The sequence below is a fragment of the Trachurus japonicus genome, chromosome 4 (genome assembly GCF_045865225.1).
Source record: "Trachurus japonicus isolate A0001 chromosome 4, Traja_1.0".
NCBI classification, from domain to species: domain Eukaryota; kingdom Metazoa; phylum Chordata; class Actinopteri; order Carangiformes; family Carangidae; genus Trachurus; species Trachurus japonicus.
The window spans coordinates 7,534,952-7,555,451 of NC_140910.1; the positions used below are offsets into that span (position 1 = coordinate 7,534,952).

At 45.0% G+C, this 20,500-nt stretch overlaps 2 protein-coding genes across 5 annotated transcripts in view; one reads left to right on the top strand and one right to left on the bottom strand.

The window, feature by feature from the left end:
• Window positions 1–9,048, top strand: part of tp63 (tumor protein p63) — a 32,328-nt gene extending 23,280 nt beyond the window's left edge. For 2 of the 4 annotated variants that reach the window (XM_085773652.1, XM_085773654.1), the window contains 10 exons: window positions 1,080–1,266; window positions 1,378–1,493; window positions 2,190–2,299; window positions 2,389–2,525; window positions 2,729–2,811; window positions 2,906–3,030; window positions 5,664–5,809; window positions 6,219–6,363; window positions 7,369–7,462; window positions 7,562–9,048. In XM_085773652.1, coding sequence (XP_085629778.1) covers window positions 1,080–1,266; window positions 1,378–1,493; window positions 2,190–2,299; window positions 2,389–2,525; window positions 2,729–2,811; window positions 2,906–3,030; window positions 5,664–5,809; window positions 6,219–6,363; window positions 7,369–7,462; window positions 7,562–7,858 — 1,440 coding nt within the window. In that variant the 3' untranslated portion in view covers window positions 7,859–9,048. The remainder of the gene's footprint in view (window positions 1–1,079; window positions 1,267–1,377; window positions 1,494–2,189; window positions 2,300–2,388; window positions 2,526–2,728; window positions 2,812–2,905; window positions 3,031–5,663; window positions 5,810–6,218; window positions 6,364–7,368; window positions 7,463–7,561) is intronic. The other 2 variants (XM_085773653.1, XM_085773655.1) reach the window with 1 other exon arrangement.
• A 367-nt stretch (window positions 9,049–9,415) lies between these two features.
• zbtb11 (zinc finger and BTB domain containing 11) lies at window positions 9,416–19,820 on the bottom strand. Its single transcript, XM_085773651.1, has 10 exons — window positions 19,304–19,820; window positions 18,458–18,699; window positions 18,101–18,332; window positions 16,967–18,015; window positions 15,897–16,220; window positions 13,471–13,888; window positions 12,011–12,128; window positions 11,753–11,911; window positions 10,562–10,737; window positions 9,416–10,478 (listed from the first exon to the last, which is right to left on the bottom strand). The coding sequence occupies exons 1-10, from the start codon at window positions 19,611–19,613 to the stop codon at window positions 9,937–9,939; spliced, it is 3,570 nt and encodes a 1,189-aa protein (XP_085629777.1). The 5' UTR covers window positions 19,614–19,820; the 3' UTR covers window positions 9,416–9,936.
• Window positions 19,821–20,500: the final 680 nt, after the last annotated feature.

A 20,500-nucleotide genomic window follows, 5' to 3' on the forward strand; every position in this document is an offset into this window, starting at 1 on the left:
TGTTTTGGCTTTGTCCTGATGAAAGGAAAGGTTGCGCCTGGGGAGCAGAGTAGAAATGTCGGTGCCAAGCTTGTGTAATATTTAAAGTCAGCACAGACAGGTACTGGAATGAGCGCTGCTTTTCTTTGGAACCAAACTTAATAGAGGTGGAATTTTGTCTTGCATTGTTCTCCAACACAACCCCAAGCGCTTTTCACAATATTCACTTTTCTTCTCTCAGAAATGAACCTGACAGGAAAATTTTCCCCTCCATCGTCCACCCCCACCCACTGTCTTCTGCACACAGAGGATTTAAGGCTCTGCTTACACAGCAGTGATTTGAATGGTTTGTTTACACAGTTGGGTTCTGCCTATTAGTAACAATTCAGTCTTTCTGATGGCTTACTGGTTATCAATTCGAACTGTGCCAGGGATCAACATACATCCATTATTCATGACTCTTGGCTTACAAACTTGAATGTGTGCCAGTGGGTGCAGAGCAACCATCACATTTTGGCACCAGATGGATCATCAGACTCCTGTGATTTGTCCTTCACTCCTCTACTCTAAAAGCTAAAACTGAGCCATTTCCATCCAATCCCATGAGCAGAATTGCACTCCACCTTGGGTAGCGTTAGTCTGCCATCGTCCTAAGTCCTTGTTCTGTATGATGAGTGGCCATCAGATGCTTTAGCGGAGAACTCCTCCCTTGAAGATGAAAGCCAGGCCCAGTTTAATTGCTGCTGGAGGGGTCCATTTTATGGCACTACTCGGAAGTCCCAGAGGCTGTCCATGAGACATCTTTGAGGTTGTCCAATACACACTCTTAGAACCAAAATGTGTGTGTGTGTGTGTGTGTGTGTGTGTGTGTGTGTGTGTGTTTATTTAAGTAGGTCATAATCACAGTCTTGTCTTAAACCCCCTTTGCTTCGGGGGAAACCAGAAGTGCACGGTTCAGGCAACAGGTGTTACACAGATCAATCTGTGCTTCTGAGATTCAGGCCTCATGAACAATATTTACATGCAAGTATCCTTTCCCGCTTTCAGTTTGCCCGCACAGATTTCTCTAAACGTTTTGTCCCGTTTCTTCTGTTTTCCAGTACTCGACAGACCTGAAGAAGTTATACTGCCAGATTGCCAAGACGTGTCCCATTCAGATCAAAGTCCTGACCACCCCCCCACAGGGCGCCGTTATCAGAGCCATGCCTGTTTACAAGAAGGCCGAACACGTGACCGAAGTGGTGAAACGCTGCCCCAACCACGAGCTCAGCCGCGAGTTCAATGACGGTCAGTTCAGTTTGATTTATTGAGAAAAAAAAATTCATTCTCACTCATATTTCACTTGAGGAATCATTGTATACTGTAGACATTTAATGACATGACTGACATTGTTTACAGGTCAGATCGCTCCTCCCAGCCATCTGATCCGCGTGGAGGGGAACAACCATGCCCAGTATGTGGAGGACACCATCACTGGGAGACAGAGCGTATTAGTGCCTTACGAACCTCCCCAGGTGAGCTGTCTGTCATCCCTGCCCCGTCACTGACACCTCACCACCTCGCCATGACTCTGACTGATAGTGCAGTGACAGACTCTCATGTCCAGCTGCTCAGTCCTGACACGCTGCAACTGCTGCCCCCAAAGCCCCTAAAGCCCCGTCTCCACGCTGGCCACAGTTTAACACTGTCTTATTCTACTGCTGCTATTTAATAATTGTTTTTGCTATTTTAAACCTATCCTGATCATATGGAAAGTTATGACATAAAATTACAATTCGTGTTTTATGATCCCATGTATCCTTTAAAGATGTAATTCCCCTTCAGAGGGCAGAGTAAACTGTGACAGGAAGGCCCCTGAACACCTGTAATCATATGCTTGTATTTAAGTAGGTTTTGTAGAATATATAATATACGGTTCAATAAAGGTTTTATATAATATATAAAACCTTTATATAATATATAAAACCTACTTTAATAGGTGTATTACTGTTACATATTATGTAATAGTAAGAAATGAGCCATAAAGTGAAAGATGATTTCAGCCATTTGAATGTATTCTTACTTCATTTGAGGTGTTGACCTCTGTAATTGAGAGACACTAGATTAACAAGGAGCTTTTTTTATTGAAAATCAAACCTAATGAAGCTTTCATAAGCCAGGTCTTTTCCTCTGTCTACTTGCCACTCACCTTCATCCATCCTCTTCCTCAGGTGGGGACAGAATTCACCACAATTTTGTACAACTTCATGTGCAACTCGAGCTGCGTGGGCGGAATGAACAGGCGCCCGATTCTCATCATTGTCACCCTGGAAACCAGAGAGTAAGACATGCTTTCATCATCATCTTCCTCATCCTCCTCCGGTCGAGTGGTGGTGGATTGATTGTGACTGAGGTTGTGTCTTCTCCCAGTGGTCAGGTATTAGGCCGCCGGTGCTTCGAGGCCAGGATCTGCGCCTGCCCGGGCCGAGACAGGAAGGCAGACGAGGACAGCATCCGCAAGCAGCACGTAACAGACGCCACAAAAGGCAGTGATGGTACGAAGCGCCGTAAGTAGTGCTGGGGCTGGTGACGGGCTAACGATGCTTTTGGAGGAAACCTAAACCTGCTGCACGCGCCACTAACACTCACTGCTCACTGAACGCTTCCTGCTGCTGTCCCTCGCTCATTTCCCCTCCTGCTCTGGCTTCATAGGCTCAACGTTTTCATCACATCTCACAGCTGTATTCACATCATCCTCTCCTCTCTCCAGCCTTCCGCCAGGTTTCCCACGGCATCCAGATGTCCGCTATCAAGAAGAGAAGATCTACAGATGAGGAGGTTTTTTGTTTGCCTGTAAGTGTCTGAGTTGCTTAAAAACATTGTCCTGACTGAGTGAGCCTGCCTGACCTGTTGACTGACCGCCGTCATTTATTGTTTTTCTTCACAGATTAAAGGGCGTGAAATTTATGAGATTTTGGTAAAAATCAAAGAGTCTCTGGAACTCATGCAGTTTCTTCCACAACATACCATAGAGTCATACCGGCAGCAGCAGCAAAATCTACTTCAAAAACAGTGAGTACCAGTAGATTTTTGAGAAAGCTAATGCTCTTTTGTTCTCAGGCACAACATGACAGACAGACTTCTGTTACTTGCAAGGTTCACCCTTATATTTAACTGGACTTGTTCCCCTAAGATGTGACTACATTGCTTGTTTGTTTGCACATAGGCTTTTCTTTTTTTTTTTCGAATAAAAATCGTTTATTTCTTTGGAATAGACTTTAACTGACTAACCACGACTGGCTTGTAGCTGCAAAAGTGGATTGCACTGATAAAGGCTATGCATGAGATTTTCTTGATTCTATTTATTGCTCTCACTGGGGCATCGCAGCTATCAAGTAAAAGCTGATAATAGTTGTTTTAAAATGGATGTTGTTCTGTGTTTCCCAGCAGCTGAGAATTTACTCAGTTTTTTCAGTGTTAGCGACTTTAGAGGGTGAGCCTTGCATCAAGCAGATTTGTTTTTTCCCTTTCTGCTCTCTCATGGGATATGAGCCAAAACTGATGAATCGTGACAAATGTACCTGGCTATGCTTTGTTACGGAGAAGCTTCCAAAGATTCGTGGTAACGCCTTTGGGTGCTCTGCCAGGTTTTTGCACAACAGCACCCAACAAAATCCGTACTTTAACCTCATCTATTCACTTCAGCATAATTAAAACTTTCTCAGACTCCAACTTTTTCTCGCCCACGCCCATTTCTCTATAAGCTAAAAAAAAAAAAAAAAAAAGAGTGGTTGTAAATGATAGTTTGACAGCCCTGTGATGATAATTACTGCTTATATTATAGTTTCCCATTAAGTGACTGGCAGACAGCCGCGCAGTGAGACGGTGTGAGCATTTGTTGTTGTTTTTTTGCTGTGTTACTGGCTTTATGGCACTACAGCATTAGTAGTCCGGTTAGTATTATCAATAATCAATAAACAGACGTTTTACTAAATGAAGGTTTTTTTCAGATTTTAGTGGTTTAGTGTGTAGATATTTGTTTTGGGGTATTTGGCATGTTTTCCCTGTTTGTCTTTGTAAGCTCCTCTCAGCCGACAGTGCCTGTTACTCTCTCCTGTAATTTCTAACTCCTCCGATGTTTCCCTCTCAGCTTCTGAAATAAAAGGTTCTGTCAACAGCCAATGTTTCAGACCTTTTCTTTCCTCCCACTGCTAAAATAATATCACTGCACATTCCACTACTGAACTGCCCTGATCTGTGTCTGCACACTGCCATCTTATGGACAGTGGTAATAGTGCAGAACATGTAGCGTTCACTTTCAGCTGTTAGTCACACAAAACTTTTCAGTTCCTCTTGTGTGTATCTGTCTCCAGCAAGTCTTGTTTTTTTTTCTTTTCTTGCAGTAACATTATAAAGTAGCTTTTCTCTACCTCTGGGCCTCTCTGGGGTCACTCACTCCTCTCTCCTCCTCCATCAGTGAGCCCTTATTTCTCCTCTCTCTCTTCTTTCTGGTTCCTCCCCTACAGTCTGATAAAAACCCGTCTTGGTAGCCAGCTCCTGGAACCTGCAGGAGAGCAGAGGCGGCGCTGCAGCTCCTCCTGAAACTCTGCCCCACATTCCTCCTCCTCCTCCTCCTCCTCCTCCTCCTCCCCTGATACACGGACCTCCTCTCTGTCTCCTGTTGTTCAACTTTGATTTTCCTGATCTCCTAACTTTCTGCCTTTCCTGGGATTCTGCACTGAGGATGTGACTCTGAAACTTTCTGTTTCTACGATCTTTTGCTGCTGCTGCTGCGAGATCATGGAGAAGCTCTTCTCCTTGTCAGAGACTGTGCAACTACAGACAGCGTGTAGGTTGTAGCCCTACACGCTGGTCAGTGTTATTCTTTGTCTATCTACTCTTAACCACTGGCTCTTCTGATGTTTTTCTTGAGATTCATAGAGTATCATTTTTGCATGCTTTATTTTGTTTATTAAAATGACATTTTTACGGCGGCCTATTGTTCAGGTCATCCGTGTTTATCATGTATGTGCAGCATAGAGTCTGTTTGTGAAACGTTGATCCTTATTCAGCCTTTTCTACTGGCTGACGTTGGCCAGGTACCAAGCTTAAATCTTTGTTTTTCTATCTGAGCTTGTTCAACTCAATGTGTTTTGCCTTTGCATCATCATGAGAGCTGGACTCACAAAATCTATCTTGTGGGGCTTTAGGGGGTGGGAGGGGACTTTATTACAGAGAGATCTTTTTGCTAATGCTGGTCATGTTTTATAAAGTCGCTGCAGGACAGTTTGTGTGTTTGTTTTTAACTTTCCTCAATAAAATGTCTTTTAATAGAAACTGCAGGTGTTCACTTTGTTTTGCACAGAGCGAATGTGAACATTTGACTCTGTGACCATTCTGTTTGAAACAGATCATTTTGTTATTTTTGTGGCTGCTGCACTTTTGTCTGTCAGAGTTAATAAATGGCTTCTTTCTTTTGCTTGAACTCTTTTCCTTCTTTTTACTGCTCCGTTCCCTCAATAAAGAAACACCCAGACCTGACATTTAATCACTAGTTATGTTTAGAGCCACCGACTTTTTCATGAAAGTCTCTAGTTATCGTTTCCATTTTAAGGCCAACTCAGACCAGGCCGCTTTACAGAGCTGAGCGTTGTTGAAAGATGATGATAGTAATGACCTGTAACCCCGTCTCTCTCCTGCCCCAGGACCTCCATGCCATCTCAGCCCTCCTTTGGCTCCAGCTCCCCAACTCACGGAAAAATCAACAAGCTGCCCTCTGTCAGCCAGCTCATCAACCCCCAGCAGCGTAACACACTCACCCCATCCAGCATGTCTGGAGGCCTGACTGACAGTAAGTGTGGCCCTTTGTTTCTCTTCCTGTCTGTCCCAGGCAGTTCCCCTCTTACCCCCTTCCCTGTCGTCCTGTCCCTCGTGGACATATTGTATCCGTATAAGAACAGCATGTCCGGGCAGGCAGGAGGGGATCTGAACAAACCCCTCACACACACACGCGCACATACGCACACACACACACACAGCCCATCAGAAAGCCTCCCCTCAAAAAGAATGCGATCCCTGCTAGCCTCTCCTGCAGGACCTGTTGTGATGCACTATGTGTCATGTCGACAGTAACCTCTGCATGCGCCCCCTCCCCTCCCCCCCTCCCCAAAAAACAAAACAAAACATATGTTAACGTTACATAATCTTGAAATCCCAGAGGAGTATAAGAAAGCTCACTGTAGTTCCTTTTGTCTCTGCAGTGACTCCTATGATGGGCACTCACATCCCCATGAACGACATGAGTTCACTGAGCCCCACACATGCACTGCAGCCACAGCTACCCCTGGTGCCTTCCTCCCACTGTACTCCCCCCCCTCCATACCCCATGGACTGCAGCATCTCCAGGTACTTCACCAAACCACAGTGGAAAACATCAGTTTATGTCTTTCTGTTTTGAAAATTGAAGATTTACCCTCAAATAATGCCCAATGTGTTCCATATTAAATAAATTTAGTAAAATGAGTAAAATAGTCAAATAATTTTAAAAAAGTAAAAAAAAAAAAAAAAGTTTTTATTTCATAATGGCATTTATCCTGGCAGTGGTGTTTTCAGCACCATTTCCTGTCTTTTCACCCTCTAATGCCCTCAGCCATTTTTAGCAATCTCAACAACTGCTGCCAAATTTAGCCAGTGAGCTCCAGTTAGCTCCTATTAGCTGTAGTAACAACGTCAAACAAACGAGAAGCTGCTGCTGTAAATACAAAACAGAGACATACACTGTCGCTATCCTGTCCTTTAATTTAGCTGAACGAGGCTGCATGCTACCCAAACTACCAGAGGCCCAGTCCCAGTGGAAACTTTATTCTCCACAGTCTTTAGGCCGATGTGGCCAACAGGAGCTCCACAGTGAGCCGGCAGTTGTTGAGCTTGCTGACAGAGAGGGCGCTAAAAGGAAAAATCTATCAATAAATTGGTGAAAAAATGCCATTATGAAATAAAAACAAACCCTGAAAAGGTTTAACTTATTGAAAAAACTACTACATGACATTAGTTTGAATAGTGCCATAACTTGTTCTATACTTTGACTTTTATTCAATCATGGTTGTTGCATATCTCATCCATTTCTTTAACACCGAACGTTCAAAACGTTATTAATTAATTCACCAAATATGTGTCTAATCTTTGCCTCAACTTGAAGAACACACTCAGAGTCAGCCTTAGGTCCCATGTTATACTCAAAAGTGACTTTGTTCATGACAGAAAGCTGAAATCTGTAATAACTCGTATACCAAATGTGCTGAATACTGAGAGATAAATAAGCATAGATGCTCAGTGTCAGTTTGCTGTGAAATCAATGCCATGCAGATGAATGAAGTATAAATCTTCCTCCTCCTCCTCCTCCCTCCACAGCTTCCTTATACGGCTGGGCTGCTCAGGCTGCTTGGACTACTTCACAGCACAGGGCCTAACCAACATCTACCAGATTGAGAACTATAACATGGAGGTGAGCCCTTGCCTATCCAACTCCAGTCATATGATGGGTTAGAGAGAAGAGTGGCTCCCCCTGCGCATACTAACGCTCCCCCTGTGTAATGACCAATAGGACCTGTCCAGGCTGAAGATTCCTGCAGAGTTCCAGCACATCATCTGGAAGGGCATCATGGAGCACCGACAGGCCGCGGATTTTTCCCCTCCTCCCCACATAGTGCGCACCACCAGCGGGGCCTCCACTGTCAGCGTGGGCGCCAGTGAGGCGCGAGGCGAGCGCGTCATTGACGCTGTGCGCTTCACCCTGCGCCAGACCATCTCCTTCCCACCACGCGATGAGTGGTCCGACTTTTCCTTTGACCTGGATTCTCGCCGTAACAAACAGCAGCGCATTAAGGAGGAGGGAGAGTAAAAAAAAACCCATCATCTTCCTCTCACTGTTGCCATGTCCCATTTCACGCCCGCCATAAGAACATTTCATTTGAAAAACCTGGTATTACTGTCGATACTGCTGAGAACAAAGTACATATTTACATAGAAATGCACTTATTTTCATTGTTGTCTGGTTCTCATTACTGCAGAGAAATGAATGGTGTTGGGCAAAGGTGCATTTTATTATGTTCTAATTTCTTGAGAGCACTTAAGAAATGCTGACGATTTCAAGATTGCTTTGAGGTTTTGTTATGTGTTCATGATTCATTCCCATTTTAAAGCATGACTGGAAACAAAACTTGCATTAAAGGGCTTATTAGGGCTTGTATTTCTACTATGGGCCATAGCAAAACATGTATTTTAGTTTGTAATACTTCATTAAGGTTTCATGTGTGGCGTAAGTCAGCATTGATTGTATACATTTCAAACATTTCCTGTCAGAAGTATTATGTCAGTTGATGGGCAATTTGTTTTCTGCTGTAACTTCTATATTTTTGCTTTTTCTGTCTGTTGTGAGACCAATTCATCACCTTTTTGTGTCAGGTTGTGAAGTATGTGTGCTTAAGTGACAAGTCACTCCTTCAGTGTAGCCATATATAGGCGTAATGCTCTTGACTCAGTGTTTTTCAGCACAGATTATCATGACTGATATTTTGTTTGTTCTCTTTTTACTTCTGTGCAAAAGCAGTTGATTGCATTATAAGAGCAGGCTTTAGCTCACGCAGTGGATGCCCAGCACAATTTTTTTTTTATTCATGAACCATGTTTTGGTAGAGGTTTATTACATCTGATAAGTGGTTAAAACCTTTGATATAAATGTATATAAATTTGTATAGTTGTTTTTTGTGTGTTTTTTTTAAAGTCTCCCTAAAGAAAATGCATGATTTCCATCCTGGAACAAAGCGTACTGATGTGAATATTGGCCGGTGCTTTACCAGAGGGAATGTTGTTTGTATTAATTCAGACGAGACAAACAGTATGTGTGTATCCTGCATTAGCCCGTAGCCTACTTTCAACATTGTTTTCAAGTAGACAGCATTGTTAGAAAGTTGAACATTTGCATTTTCATATTTTTGTACAATGTGTTGTAAATATGTCCTATGCAACATACCAAGGATATTTTGATATAAATTTGAAATAAATATCCATACTTGCTATATTGCATGTTAATGCTCCTTTGCGTCCAGTTATTACGAGTGTGGTTTGATTGAAACATTAACACCTCACAAACACAAAGGTCAAAGTGGTGAAGACAGCCGCAGACAACAGCTCATGTGCAGTTCATTAGAGACATGACCGTGAGACTCACCAGTGTGTGTATGAAGTTAACACAGTGTCAGTTTGAGATGACGACTCACTTGTGAGTTGATTGTGACACATTCACATTGACTCAGTCAGCAGACAGAGCTGTCATCCAGGGCGTCAACACTACAGCTCCAGTGCAGTAGTACACTGTTGTGACTAAGGCACTGGGTCATCTAGTGAAGTGAAGATAAGAACGAAGAGTGTTCTCATCAGTTTCTATTTCACATCCGAGTTGAAATAATCTAAATGTTCAATGTTCTGTTGATTTGTAAAACTTTATTATTCATGAATGCCTATCTATCTATATCAGTACCATTAAATAAATGTTCCTGCACATATAGCTCAGTGTCAACAGCTGAACACTTTTATTTGACCAGACATCCTTCAAGCCGACACCAGGGGGAGTACAAGAGCCCGCAGCCATGACGACTGAGGCTCTTTATTGACTGGAAACATGTGATGTCTTACTTCTACATTTATTTCTCCTGAGCGTCAAATCCCATTGTAACGTGTAACTCACTGATTTCATCTTGTTACGTCTTGTAGGCTCCTATATCTAGTTATTTACACACAACATACAAATGTGAGTGCGTGCACAAACACACAGTTCCGGCCCAAACAAATACTTCACTCATTCTTCACTTACATTATGTACATTATCAGAAAATAAGCATCTTTTTACATTCTGTTACATTTTATACAGACTGTGAGAAACCATTAAGATCAGTCTGTGTGGGTGAATCCGTTCCCGGCTTATTCCACTTCGGCTACGTGAGCCACCTCCACCTCCATGGTCTGGATCACCTCGGGCGCTTCCTCCAGTTTGCCCCCGGTGAGCGCCTGCTGGGCCAGGACGTAGTTCACCACCTGCATGATGCCCTGGTCCGACAGCGTGGACACGGAGCCGTCGCTGGCGGCCTGAGCGGCCTGCACGGCCTCCACCGCCTCCACCGTCTCCTCGGTGATCAGCACCGTCTCTATCTCCTCGGCGGGCTGCTGCTGGGCGGGGCGCAGCTCGGGGGGCAGGTCGGAGGCCAGGATGCTGACGGCGTGCTCCACCTGCGTGCCCTGGTTGTGGAACTGGAGCGTGTCTTTCTCCAGCATGATCTTGCCAGGGAGGTTGTCGCTGTGGTACTTGGACATGTGTTTGCGTAGCGTGCGGGCGTCGATGTGCGCCTCCTGGCACATGGGGCACACGTACGGCCGCTCTCCCGTGTGCGTGCGGACGTGGCGCTTCAGAGAGCGGGCGTCGGCCCACGCCACGCCGCAGGTCAGACATTCGAATGGCTTCACTCCTGAGGAGGAGACGGAGAAAGGATCAGCTGTGTAAAAACGAAAAACCACGCACACCGACGATGTCACGTGACGTGGGACTCACCCTGATGGTTGTTGACGTGGCGTCGGTACTCTCTGAGCTGAGTGAACTTCCTCCCACACTGCTCACACTCCCTCTCCAGGTTCTGCTTGACTCGGCCCTTCTTCCCGTGCGTGGCCTTCTTCACGTGTCTCCTGAACAGAGCCTTCTCAAAGAACTCCTTCCCACACACGTTACACCTGCACACACACAAACATGTTTTATTAAATTGCTATATTGAATGGATGCGTTTGCAAATGAGCAATAATTGTTTGTGATGTACTGATTAGGCATGTGCACAGTTATCTGCTAATCAGTCACGAATTATTACCTGGTTCCTAGGATTTAAAAAAATGGCATGTTAGAGCACAGTCTAGCGTCAGCTCAAACTACATAATCATGCCATGGTTCAGGTTTTTCGTAGTGTTTAACAGTTTTGGATCTAACAACATGGTTTTTTGCTGTGTAAAAGCATTTTTGGATCGAGCCTCGAACTTTCAAACCTTAAATCTGTGGTCGTTCCCTTGGGGTAAGCCTTATGGAGGGAGACGATAGGTATCATCAAGTCTGTCAGCCTACAGACATTCTGAAATACTTCAGAGTTATTTCCTGAGACGATGTGAGGCAGAGAGGAGCGTAGTCGCCAAAATACAGTGTGGACGAATAAATAAGCACCATTAATGACTGAAAAAAACTCTACTCTTATTAACCACCAGATATGCACTCTGTCTAACGGACAGATGCAGTTAAGAGCCATTCTATTTCTATTGAAGTAATCGGTTACTTGAGTAAGATACTCTGTTAGAAAATTACTAGAAATGCCCATGCCTAGTACTGATATGCTTACTAAATATAATATTACATTGTGTCAGATCCACTCAGTGGACCAGGCTGGATGCTTTCGGTTTCATTGCTGCATCACTGAGCTGTTACAGTATGAAACTTCAGTTTCACAGTGAACACAACTTGGAGTCAGTGGTCCTACACCTTTCATCTCATCTCTCTTTACTTATTTTCTGTCTTTTCTCAGATCGCTCCACAGAACTCTGACGATGCCGTTTGTCAGTAATAAAAGTCCACGTGTAACACAAGCGGTGTGTGCCGTATATTGCGAGTGTAATTAATTAAACAAAGCTTCCATTCAGAAAAATTGCCTCGATAATGTTTTGTAAAGGCATTATTCAAATTACTTGAGTAATTATCTGTGATACTCACTTGAAGGGCTCGGCCACGCTGTGGGACTTGACGTGGGAGTACCAGTCCTTCTTCCAGCTGTAGCACTTGCCACACACCTGGCACTGGAACGGCTTCAGGCCCATGTGCTTATTCATGTGCTGCTGCAGGTCTTTGGTTTCATAGAACCTCTTATCACAGCTGCAGGAGGAGAGAAGTGGGGTGAGGGCGACACATTTAAAACCTCGTCTCAGTTCATGCAGCTGCTAAACAGATCTGACGACCCAACGTGTGACTCACTGAGCACAAGCGTACGGACGGACGTCGGGTTTGGGCTGGTGCTTCTTCAGGTGTTTGCTCAGAGCTGAGGCTCGATGGAAGGTCGCTCCACACGTGTTGCACAGGTACTTTGACTCACCTGTGGACGTAGTTTATAAACAGGGAAACATTTGAGACATTTGGAGAGAATTTAAGGAACAGTTCATAAAAATAAAAAAAGAGTTTGTTGCAAATTCAACCTCTTGCCTTCAAAGCGCCACCAGGAGAGGGGCAGAGGACATTTAAACAAAGTAATCCTATGTCAAGGTTCATATCATCTCAGTGTTGAGAGTCATGTTCCATGAAATCAAAGTGAACTGATGCAGATGGAGAAATGCAGGGTGGTTATACGAGTCAGTAAAAGTAGGGATGCACATGATTACCCGCTTAACCGTTAACCCATAACAAGAACTTTGACCGATTAATACTATCGATTAATTTCTTTTATTTATCAGCTCCTTATGTCGTCAACTCATGGGGGCGTGTCGACACGTGCAGACTTCCACGTGTCTTCAGTCATATTTCCCAGCAAAAAGTTACACGGGAGGACTGACAGTAGCCATGCAGTCCCCGTGAAAGAAGATCAGACACCAAATGTAGCTACACAGACATAGATCACCTGTAACAACAGCGCTGCGCAAAAAAAGAGAGGACGTCGCTGCTCTCCAGCCGGTTCACCTGCAGCTCCACAGAGGAGATCTGCTGTTCCTCTCTCTTCAGCCTGGTGTTTGGCTGCACTTTGTATAAAATAGTTCAACATTGGACAATCTAACCTCCATATGAGCGCGATCAGCTGAGACAGAGCACAATGGATGTGGCGCTGATCAGCTGTTGCAGCGCACATGTGTATTTAACGACAAAAAAAAAGTGATCGCCCCCACGAGCGTTTAAATCTTATCGGTTAACTGTTAATAATCGGTTAACAAGCGCCAGTTATCGGTCAGAAACAAAATTCAAAATGTGCATCCCTAAGTAAAAGCAAAAGAAAACTGACTCCACAGCTTTGATATTTCACATCTCTTTCCAGAAGCTGTTGGTCCAGACAAACTGACAGCACAACACCAGCTGAAGACGTCATTTCATTCAGCTGATGTGCAAGTACCACAAACCTGTCCCATTCATGTTCATTGTACTGAAGCGACAGAGATCAGGTCAGACCCTCTAGAAATAAAACCAAACTATCAATATGTTACAAAAACTGAAAAAGTGTGTGGAACAGTAACACTTGGATTCAGGTCTTTCTTTGACTCTAAATCTGATGTTTAAGAGTTAATTAAATTGTAGCAACAGCATCCAAATTTCTATTAAACTTGACTCATGAGAACGGAGCCATGGCATGACCGTATTAAACCTCCGCCTGCCTGCCAATCAGGAACTAGCACCTCCACTGGCCCTGGTGTCACGCTCTGTTGATCTGGGGGAGGGAAACCTCAGCCACTGACCTGTGTGGAGGCTGGTGTGCTCCTCCATGCTCCTCTTGCTCACAAAGGCCTTCTTACAGAACTCGCACTGGAACTGTTTGGTGACGTCGTGCAGCGCTCGGTGCATCTTCAGGCTGTGCTTGTGGGCGAACGTCTTGCCGCAGACCTTGCAGGAGTGAGGCCGCACGCCCGTGTGATTCAGCATGTGGATCCTCAGAGAGTACAGCTTCGGCAACGTCTTCCCGCAGATGTCGCACACAAATTCTCTCTTGGTGTGAGGCAGCGGCGTCTTGTCGTCCAGGCTGCTGTGCACCTTCCCCTCGGGGCTGTGCTCCACCGGGGGGGGCTTGGGGATGGGCGCTCTCTGGCTGCTCTGCTGCTTGTGTCGGGCCAGGTGGGCGCGGAGCGAGGTGGCGTACTGGAACTCTTTACTACACAGCTGCAAGGACACGGGAGCATCATGGTGAGAAACTGCTGAGAGCGTTATTACTTCAAGGTCCAGTGTGTAATATTTGGCAAGGTTTATTGGCAAAATCTGAATATAATAGTACTTAAAATGATACCCTAATCAAATTCATACATTGGATTGTTTTCAAGATATGACCATTTGAATTATGGTCTTCCACTCTCTTTTTCCGATTGAAAATCTGAGATAATTGCATTTAAACAACATAAAACGTCTCTGGTTTAAAGGCCTGGCGTCTGTTCTAGGGCTGAAATGATTAATCGAGTTACTCGATTACAAAAAATAGCTTGAGGCAAAAACTCTGCCTCGAAGCTTCGTTATATTCCTATGACGCGCAGGGATATTGTTCCACACGGACCGTTGTTAAGGAAACACACCACTAGCGCGCGATGGCGGAGAGTCGGGATGTCCGTAAACGGCAGAGATAATCTAAAGTTTGGGATCATTACATACTCAAAAAGGAAGAGAACAAGGTGCAGTGTGTCTACTGCAGCGGCGCCGGCACCTGTAACCCCCCCCCCCTCCGCTTCCCCCCGCTCCATAGCGTCTCCCAGACCGTCATATGTAAACCTACCGTAACTTCTCAAAAAAAGAAGAAAAAAACTCTGGTCTTCTGTGCTGGACAGGTTCCTTTGAATACGTCTCTTAAAGCCCGTTTGAGCAGTTTCTAAGATGCTACGGTTCTCAGAAGACACGACCCGGTCCAATCCGCAGGTGTTGAAGCCTGGACCTGATGCAGCTGCACTCACAAGCATTAATTCTCGGCTGGACCACGGCAAAATAAATAAATAAATAAAGAAGCCCGTGGTCCGACCTGACCCAATTTTTAATCAGAATTTTAATAGAAAACATAATTTGTTTTTTATGCCAAGTCTTGACTTATAATTGTATTATTTACATTTATTTTATATATATATATATATATATATATATACATTTTATATTGTTAACCTGTTTGGCTTGATGTTTTATATTCTTTGGTCTCAGGTAATTTTCAGAGGGAGCAAATGTGCAATCCTTATTTATAATGTTGTATGTTTAAATTTACAGTATTAAGTGTTGTTACCTACTTATTGCACTTGCAATAAATGGGCTTTTTGGAGCCAATAAAAAAGCCAAATGCTTGATCATTCGAAGCCACATCATTTTTGTTGTTTTGGTTGTTTAAAAACGCAAAAAAAAAAAATCATCAGATTAATCGATTAATCGATTGATAAAGTGCTAGATTAATCGATTACAAAAAGAATCGATAGCTGCAGCCCTAGACTCTGTTCCTGTAGCACGTGATTACACACGCCCTACACCACACGGTCCTTGTTGTCATGGAGGCACCATTCAATGAGCCTTGGAAAGCAGAGAATCTAATGATTCAGATGCTGTTTACATTCTCTATCATAAAGGGTTCAGAAGTTATAGTGTTTTGTTGATGTTTTGTAAAACATGTGCAAGCATTACGTCTGTGCTACGCTCTGTTTACCCAAAGTCCTTATAGGCTAAATAGAACGTCTCTGGTTTAGCGTCTGTTTCCGCACTACGTGATTACATGGACACGGGGTCCTTCTTGTCATAGAGGCACCATTCAAGGACCCTTGGAAAGCGGGGAATCCCACGATTCAGATGCTGTTTACAGCTCGTCTCTATCATAAATGGTTCAGAAGTTATTTAATGTTGTGCTCGTCTTTAGAGGGTTAAAAGTTGCAACTTTAACCGTCATTTACGTGCCTTTTCTCAATTATCTGGACTATGAAACTTTGGGAGATTGCTAAAAAAAAAGTATTGGTTTTCCATGTTATCAGCTGATTATCTAAAAATAGAGTGTTGCGACTTCCGACTCATTTCGCCAGAGCAGGTATAAAAAAAATTGTTTGGTATTCGTAGCCTTATAATTATTCTTTTATATAGGAGAGTGAAATACTCCCAGTCGTCCCCATTTCACACACTGGACCTTTAAAGTGACATGCTGACCAACACTGGTACTTACACTGCACTTGTATCCACGAGCCTTCTCGTGTTTTAATGTGTGCATGATCAGAGAGTAGCGTCTCTGGAAGGACATGCCGCACTCAGAGCACGTGTGTTCTCCGTCCACGGCGCTCTCCGCTGCAGGTGTGTCCTGACTGGGTCCGGTCTCTGGCTCCACCTCCTTCACCGCCGCCTCCTCCTCTGTGTCCAGCTCTCCGGCGGTCTCTCCCTCCGCAGCTCCGGCCTCGGCTTCAGCTCCAGGTTCGGGCGCCGACGGTTCTTCGGCTTGATTCTCCACCAACTGCTTTGGCGGTCTTCCTCTCTTCCCAGGCCTCGGACCCACCTGAAAAAAGATTCAATTCAGTTCAATTAAACTTTATATATCCCCTAGGGGCAATTAAAAAACACACACGGGCAGTTATTCACCTGGACATCAGGGTTAGTGAGTGGTGGTGAGTGTGAGAAATAGAGATAAATAAATAAAAACAGTACAAACGATAGGCAACAAAAAGATGACAGACTGTGTGAGGTAGCAGATTTCAAATCAATGTATAGGTGTGTGTTTGTGTGTGTCCGTGCGTGTATGTGCATGTACTTCTGTTATTCTTTACTCTTAATAACATGCAATGCCCCCCTCCTCAATCCCCCAGCAGGGTTTCCCGCAGCGCTTTCCTGTTAAGGCGGCCACCTTAACAACAAAGAGCTGCCGCCTAAACTAACATTTAAAAAAAAAATTAAAATGTAGCGATATTTGGAACACTGCCCAGTCATGTCTTCCTTTCTTTTCTTCTCCTAGCAGTGGGTGGGAAGGGATAATGGGTAACTATGGTTCATTCCTAGAAGTTTGTTGTCACTTTTTCAACACTGTGTAAGACAAACTTCCTGCTACATTTCAACAAGATTATCTGGATACATTGTATGTGTCAAGTATTACTGTATTTCAATTTATTTAGGATAGCCCCTTGAGATGCAGCATCTCGTTCTTGAGGGGGTCATGTGAATGATGTGAATGAAGAATCGAATAAAAAGATTTATAAAAAAAAAAAAAAACATGTGATGGAAAAATATGATTCCAAAATATGGCTGTACCTTAGGGGTGGTGGTGGCACGAGGTGGGGTTAAACTCTTCTTCCCCTCCTCTTCCCCCTCCAGCCCCATATGAAGCCGAGCGTAGCCGCCCTCAGCGATGGAGCGCTGCCGGAGGCGTCTTCTGTTGGGCTCATCCGACATCATCTCCTGCCTGTCTGCTGGGCCTTCGTCAGCAGAAGGATCCTCCTCCTCCAGGGGCAGATACTCCTCCACCTCCACCTCCTTCTTCACCTTGGCTGGACGCCCTCGTTTGCGTTTCTGGGGTGTGGATACTGTTTCCATCTTCTCCTGAGGCACAGCTGCAACAGCCGCTACAGCCGCTACGGCTGCTGCTGCCGTTTCAGCCACCGCCACAGATGCCAGTTTGACGACCTCTGACGACGTCACTTTTTCGGGGTCCACGTTTATAACAAAGGCTGCTGCTTCGGCCTCCTGTGGCTGCTCCATGGCGAGGCAGGCCGACACCACGGCCAGGGACTCGCTGGCCCCGGCCTGTCCGCTGTGGGTGACCACCGTCATCGTCTCCCCGTCCATTCCCTCTGCGCTGTGCGAGATGAGAGTGACGGTCTCTCCTGGCTCGGCCTGTCCGGTGTGAGCGATCAGCGCCACCGTTTCACCCTGACCAGGCTCCCCATCGTGCACTTTGTCTCCCTCGACGGTTTCGGCAACAACCGTCATGGGCTCCTGGATGAAGGCCTCTTTGGAAGGCGCGACAAAAGCCAGAGGCTCGTCCGTCACAGCCACAGCGCTCTGGGTGACCACCGCGCTGCCGTCACTCTCTATCGTCACCATGTAGCCAGCGGAATCGTCCTTTAAACCGTCCTGAACCGTCGACTGACTTGACACCACGGTGTGCACGTCTCCTCTTTGATACACCGTCAGCTTCTGCTCCTCCACCTGCTTGTGCACCGACTCACAGATCTGCAGCACCTCCGTCATCAGCAAGTGGCGGGCGAGGTTGGCGATATCTGCCATTATGCTGAAGTTAAACGTAAGCATGGAGGTGTAGGCGAAGTCCAGCAGCGGGAGGAAGCTGGCTTTGGTGAAACCTGCAGAGTGAAGACCGAAGGTTAAAAAAACGGAGCCCACGAGCAGAACACGCAGCAGCACAGAGACGAACAGACTGAGGCTCACCAGAGAGGTCAACCACGGCCTCGTGCGTGGACACAGCCCCCTTCTCGAAGAAGAGCTCGTTGAAGTATTCGCTGCACGCTGCCAACACGGCCTTGTGCGCTCGGTACTCCTCTCCTTCGATCAGCAGCGTGATGTCACAGAAGTGATTGCTGAGACGCTGCTGGTTGAGTTTGTTCAACATGGTTTGACTGTGTTTGGGCAGGAACTGGTTCACCTCCCCCTTGCTGTCCACCTGGAAAGAGCGAACACACACACACACACACACACACACAAACCTCCGTCAACAAAAGACTCGGCTGTGGGACTGTGTCACATGGTTTTAGTAATTAGGATGGAGATATTATTTGTGAAACTCACAAAGACCAGTTCATGCTTGGGCGTCGACTTGGCCAACTTGGACCTCAGATGAGAGGCCGAGTCAGTGAACAGACCGTCGTCTCCCTCCTCCTCTTCTTCCTCCTCCTCGTCCTCATCATTCACACTGGCAGCTGCCTTGCGTCTTCCTGGCCGGGAAAGCAGTCGAGGAGAGTCATCGGCGCTGCGTCGGCTCTGGCACTGAGCACACTCTCTGATGTGGTCTTTCACGTTCTTCAGGATACCTGAGGAGACACATCACTGACAGGTGAACATCAGCTACAGTGTGTTCTCTTTATTAATTGTATTACTATAGTACTACTATACTGTTGATTTTTTATTATTATTTATTCTATATTTTTTTTAACATTATTAAATTACAACATATTATTTTTATTTAGAAAATATCAGTAGGGGTGGACTAAACCTTGGTGGGGCTTTGACTAGCAATTACTTCCTTTTTATTTATTCAACAATTATTTTCTAGTTATTTGTAACCCATAACAAGAAAAAAATATGTCTAGATAATAATAATAATAATGATCAAATAAAAAATAATTATATAATTATGTATGTATTCTTCGTGTCAATTTCTTGCCTCGTCACGACATCCTAACACCCTTACTCATGATGAATTTTGCATACTGACGGGCTTAAAAACAAACCCCACTGACAGACGCAGCACTTGAACGCAACACTAGATGGAGACAGGGAGGCTCGGTACGGTGGCGGAGACGGGTGGCGTACGTCTTAATTAATAGCGGGCTGGTGTTTACATCTGTCCCCGGCTGTTTCGCCGCCTCACGGCGCCGCCCTGCGGCCCTGCGGCCCCGAGCCCCGGTGTCTCACCTCTCCACCAGTATTTCTGAGAGATGAACTCCCAGGTGAGTTGCTGGTTGAGGTGCTCCCCTCCCTCCATGATGTGCGCCTCGCTGATGAGTTCCTTCCTGCGGCCGTCCTGCAGCACCACCTCCAGCTCCGTGAAGTTGTTCTGGCCCTTCAGCCGCCGCTGGTAAAACAACGTCCCGTTCCGGACCACGTAGCAGGTGGCCGCTTTCCGTATCTTCCTCTTGGTGTTGCCGGGCGTCCCCTTCGCGTACGGCTCCCGTTCATCGGTCAGATAGCGGATGATGGCCAAGTAGCTTTCTTCACACGACATGTCTCAGCCGAGCCGCGGGTTTTCTCTAGTGTGGCTGTGTCTGGAGGAGCAGCGTCCTCATCTGACGTTTAAAATACAGATACCGATTTTTTTACGGCGGCGGGGTGAACGATAACATGAACTAGAAATGAAAGAACAACATTTCAAAATGTTTCCAAAGGTGGAACTGCAGTTCACAGCCGTCAGGGGAGACTTGCCCGAACAGACAAAATGGCTGCTACACAACCGGATCTTACGTAGGCAGAGGCGGAAGTACACAGTGCCGCGTGCTCACCACAAGAGGGCGCGAGGCCCACACTTATAACTCCACAGTTAACTTATTGTAGTTTCATTTATTGATTTATTGAATCGTTTTTTATTTAATTATATTAAACAGTTATACTTATCGTATCTACTCTTATTAATCCAGATACTGAAATACGTTTTAGTGCCAGGTTATTGTTTTTTTTTTTTTTTTTTTTTTTATAAAAATAAACAGAGAAAAGATTGTATTGTTCCTGATACGGATCTAGCCCATACTACATTGGTTGAGTAAAAGTGCACACATATTCAGAAACATGAAATCTGTGTAACTTTTCACTTTCACTGAATTGTGCAGATCGTTTATTCCAGAAATGTGTCACTTCAGTCCAAACTACAGCAGCTGTGTTGTTTCTGAACAGTGAACAAAAATTGTTTTTGTCATTTGTCTGATGTGATATTTTGTTTGATGTTATATTGTGTTATATTTTTTAATGTTTCTTTGTTACAAGGAACAAGTGTCTTGGACGCAACAAACATTTCAGAAGTGATTCTGACAATAAAAGGTAGGCTACTCAACTCAACTCACACTAACTGCATGGACACACATGGTAGTAGTTAGGAGTCAGATGTGTTTAGCTGCTCGA

Coding starts and splice junctions, on each gene's coding strand:
- zbtb11 (XM_085773651.1), bottom strand. CDS start 19,613: ATGTCGTGTGAAGAAAGCTACTTGGCCATCATCCGCTATCTGACCGAT. Junction 18,700..19,303: donor TCAGAAATACTGGTGGAGAG/GTGAGACACCGG, acceptor GTGTCTCCTCAG/GTATCCTGAAGAACGTGAAA. Junction 18,016..18,100: donor GGCCGTGGTTGACCTCTCTG/GTGAGCCTCAGT, acceptor TTCACTCTGCAG/GTTTCACCAAAGCCAGCTTC.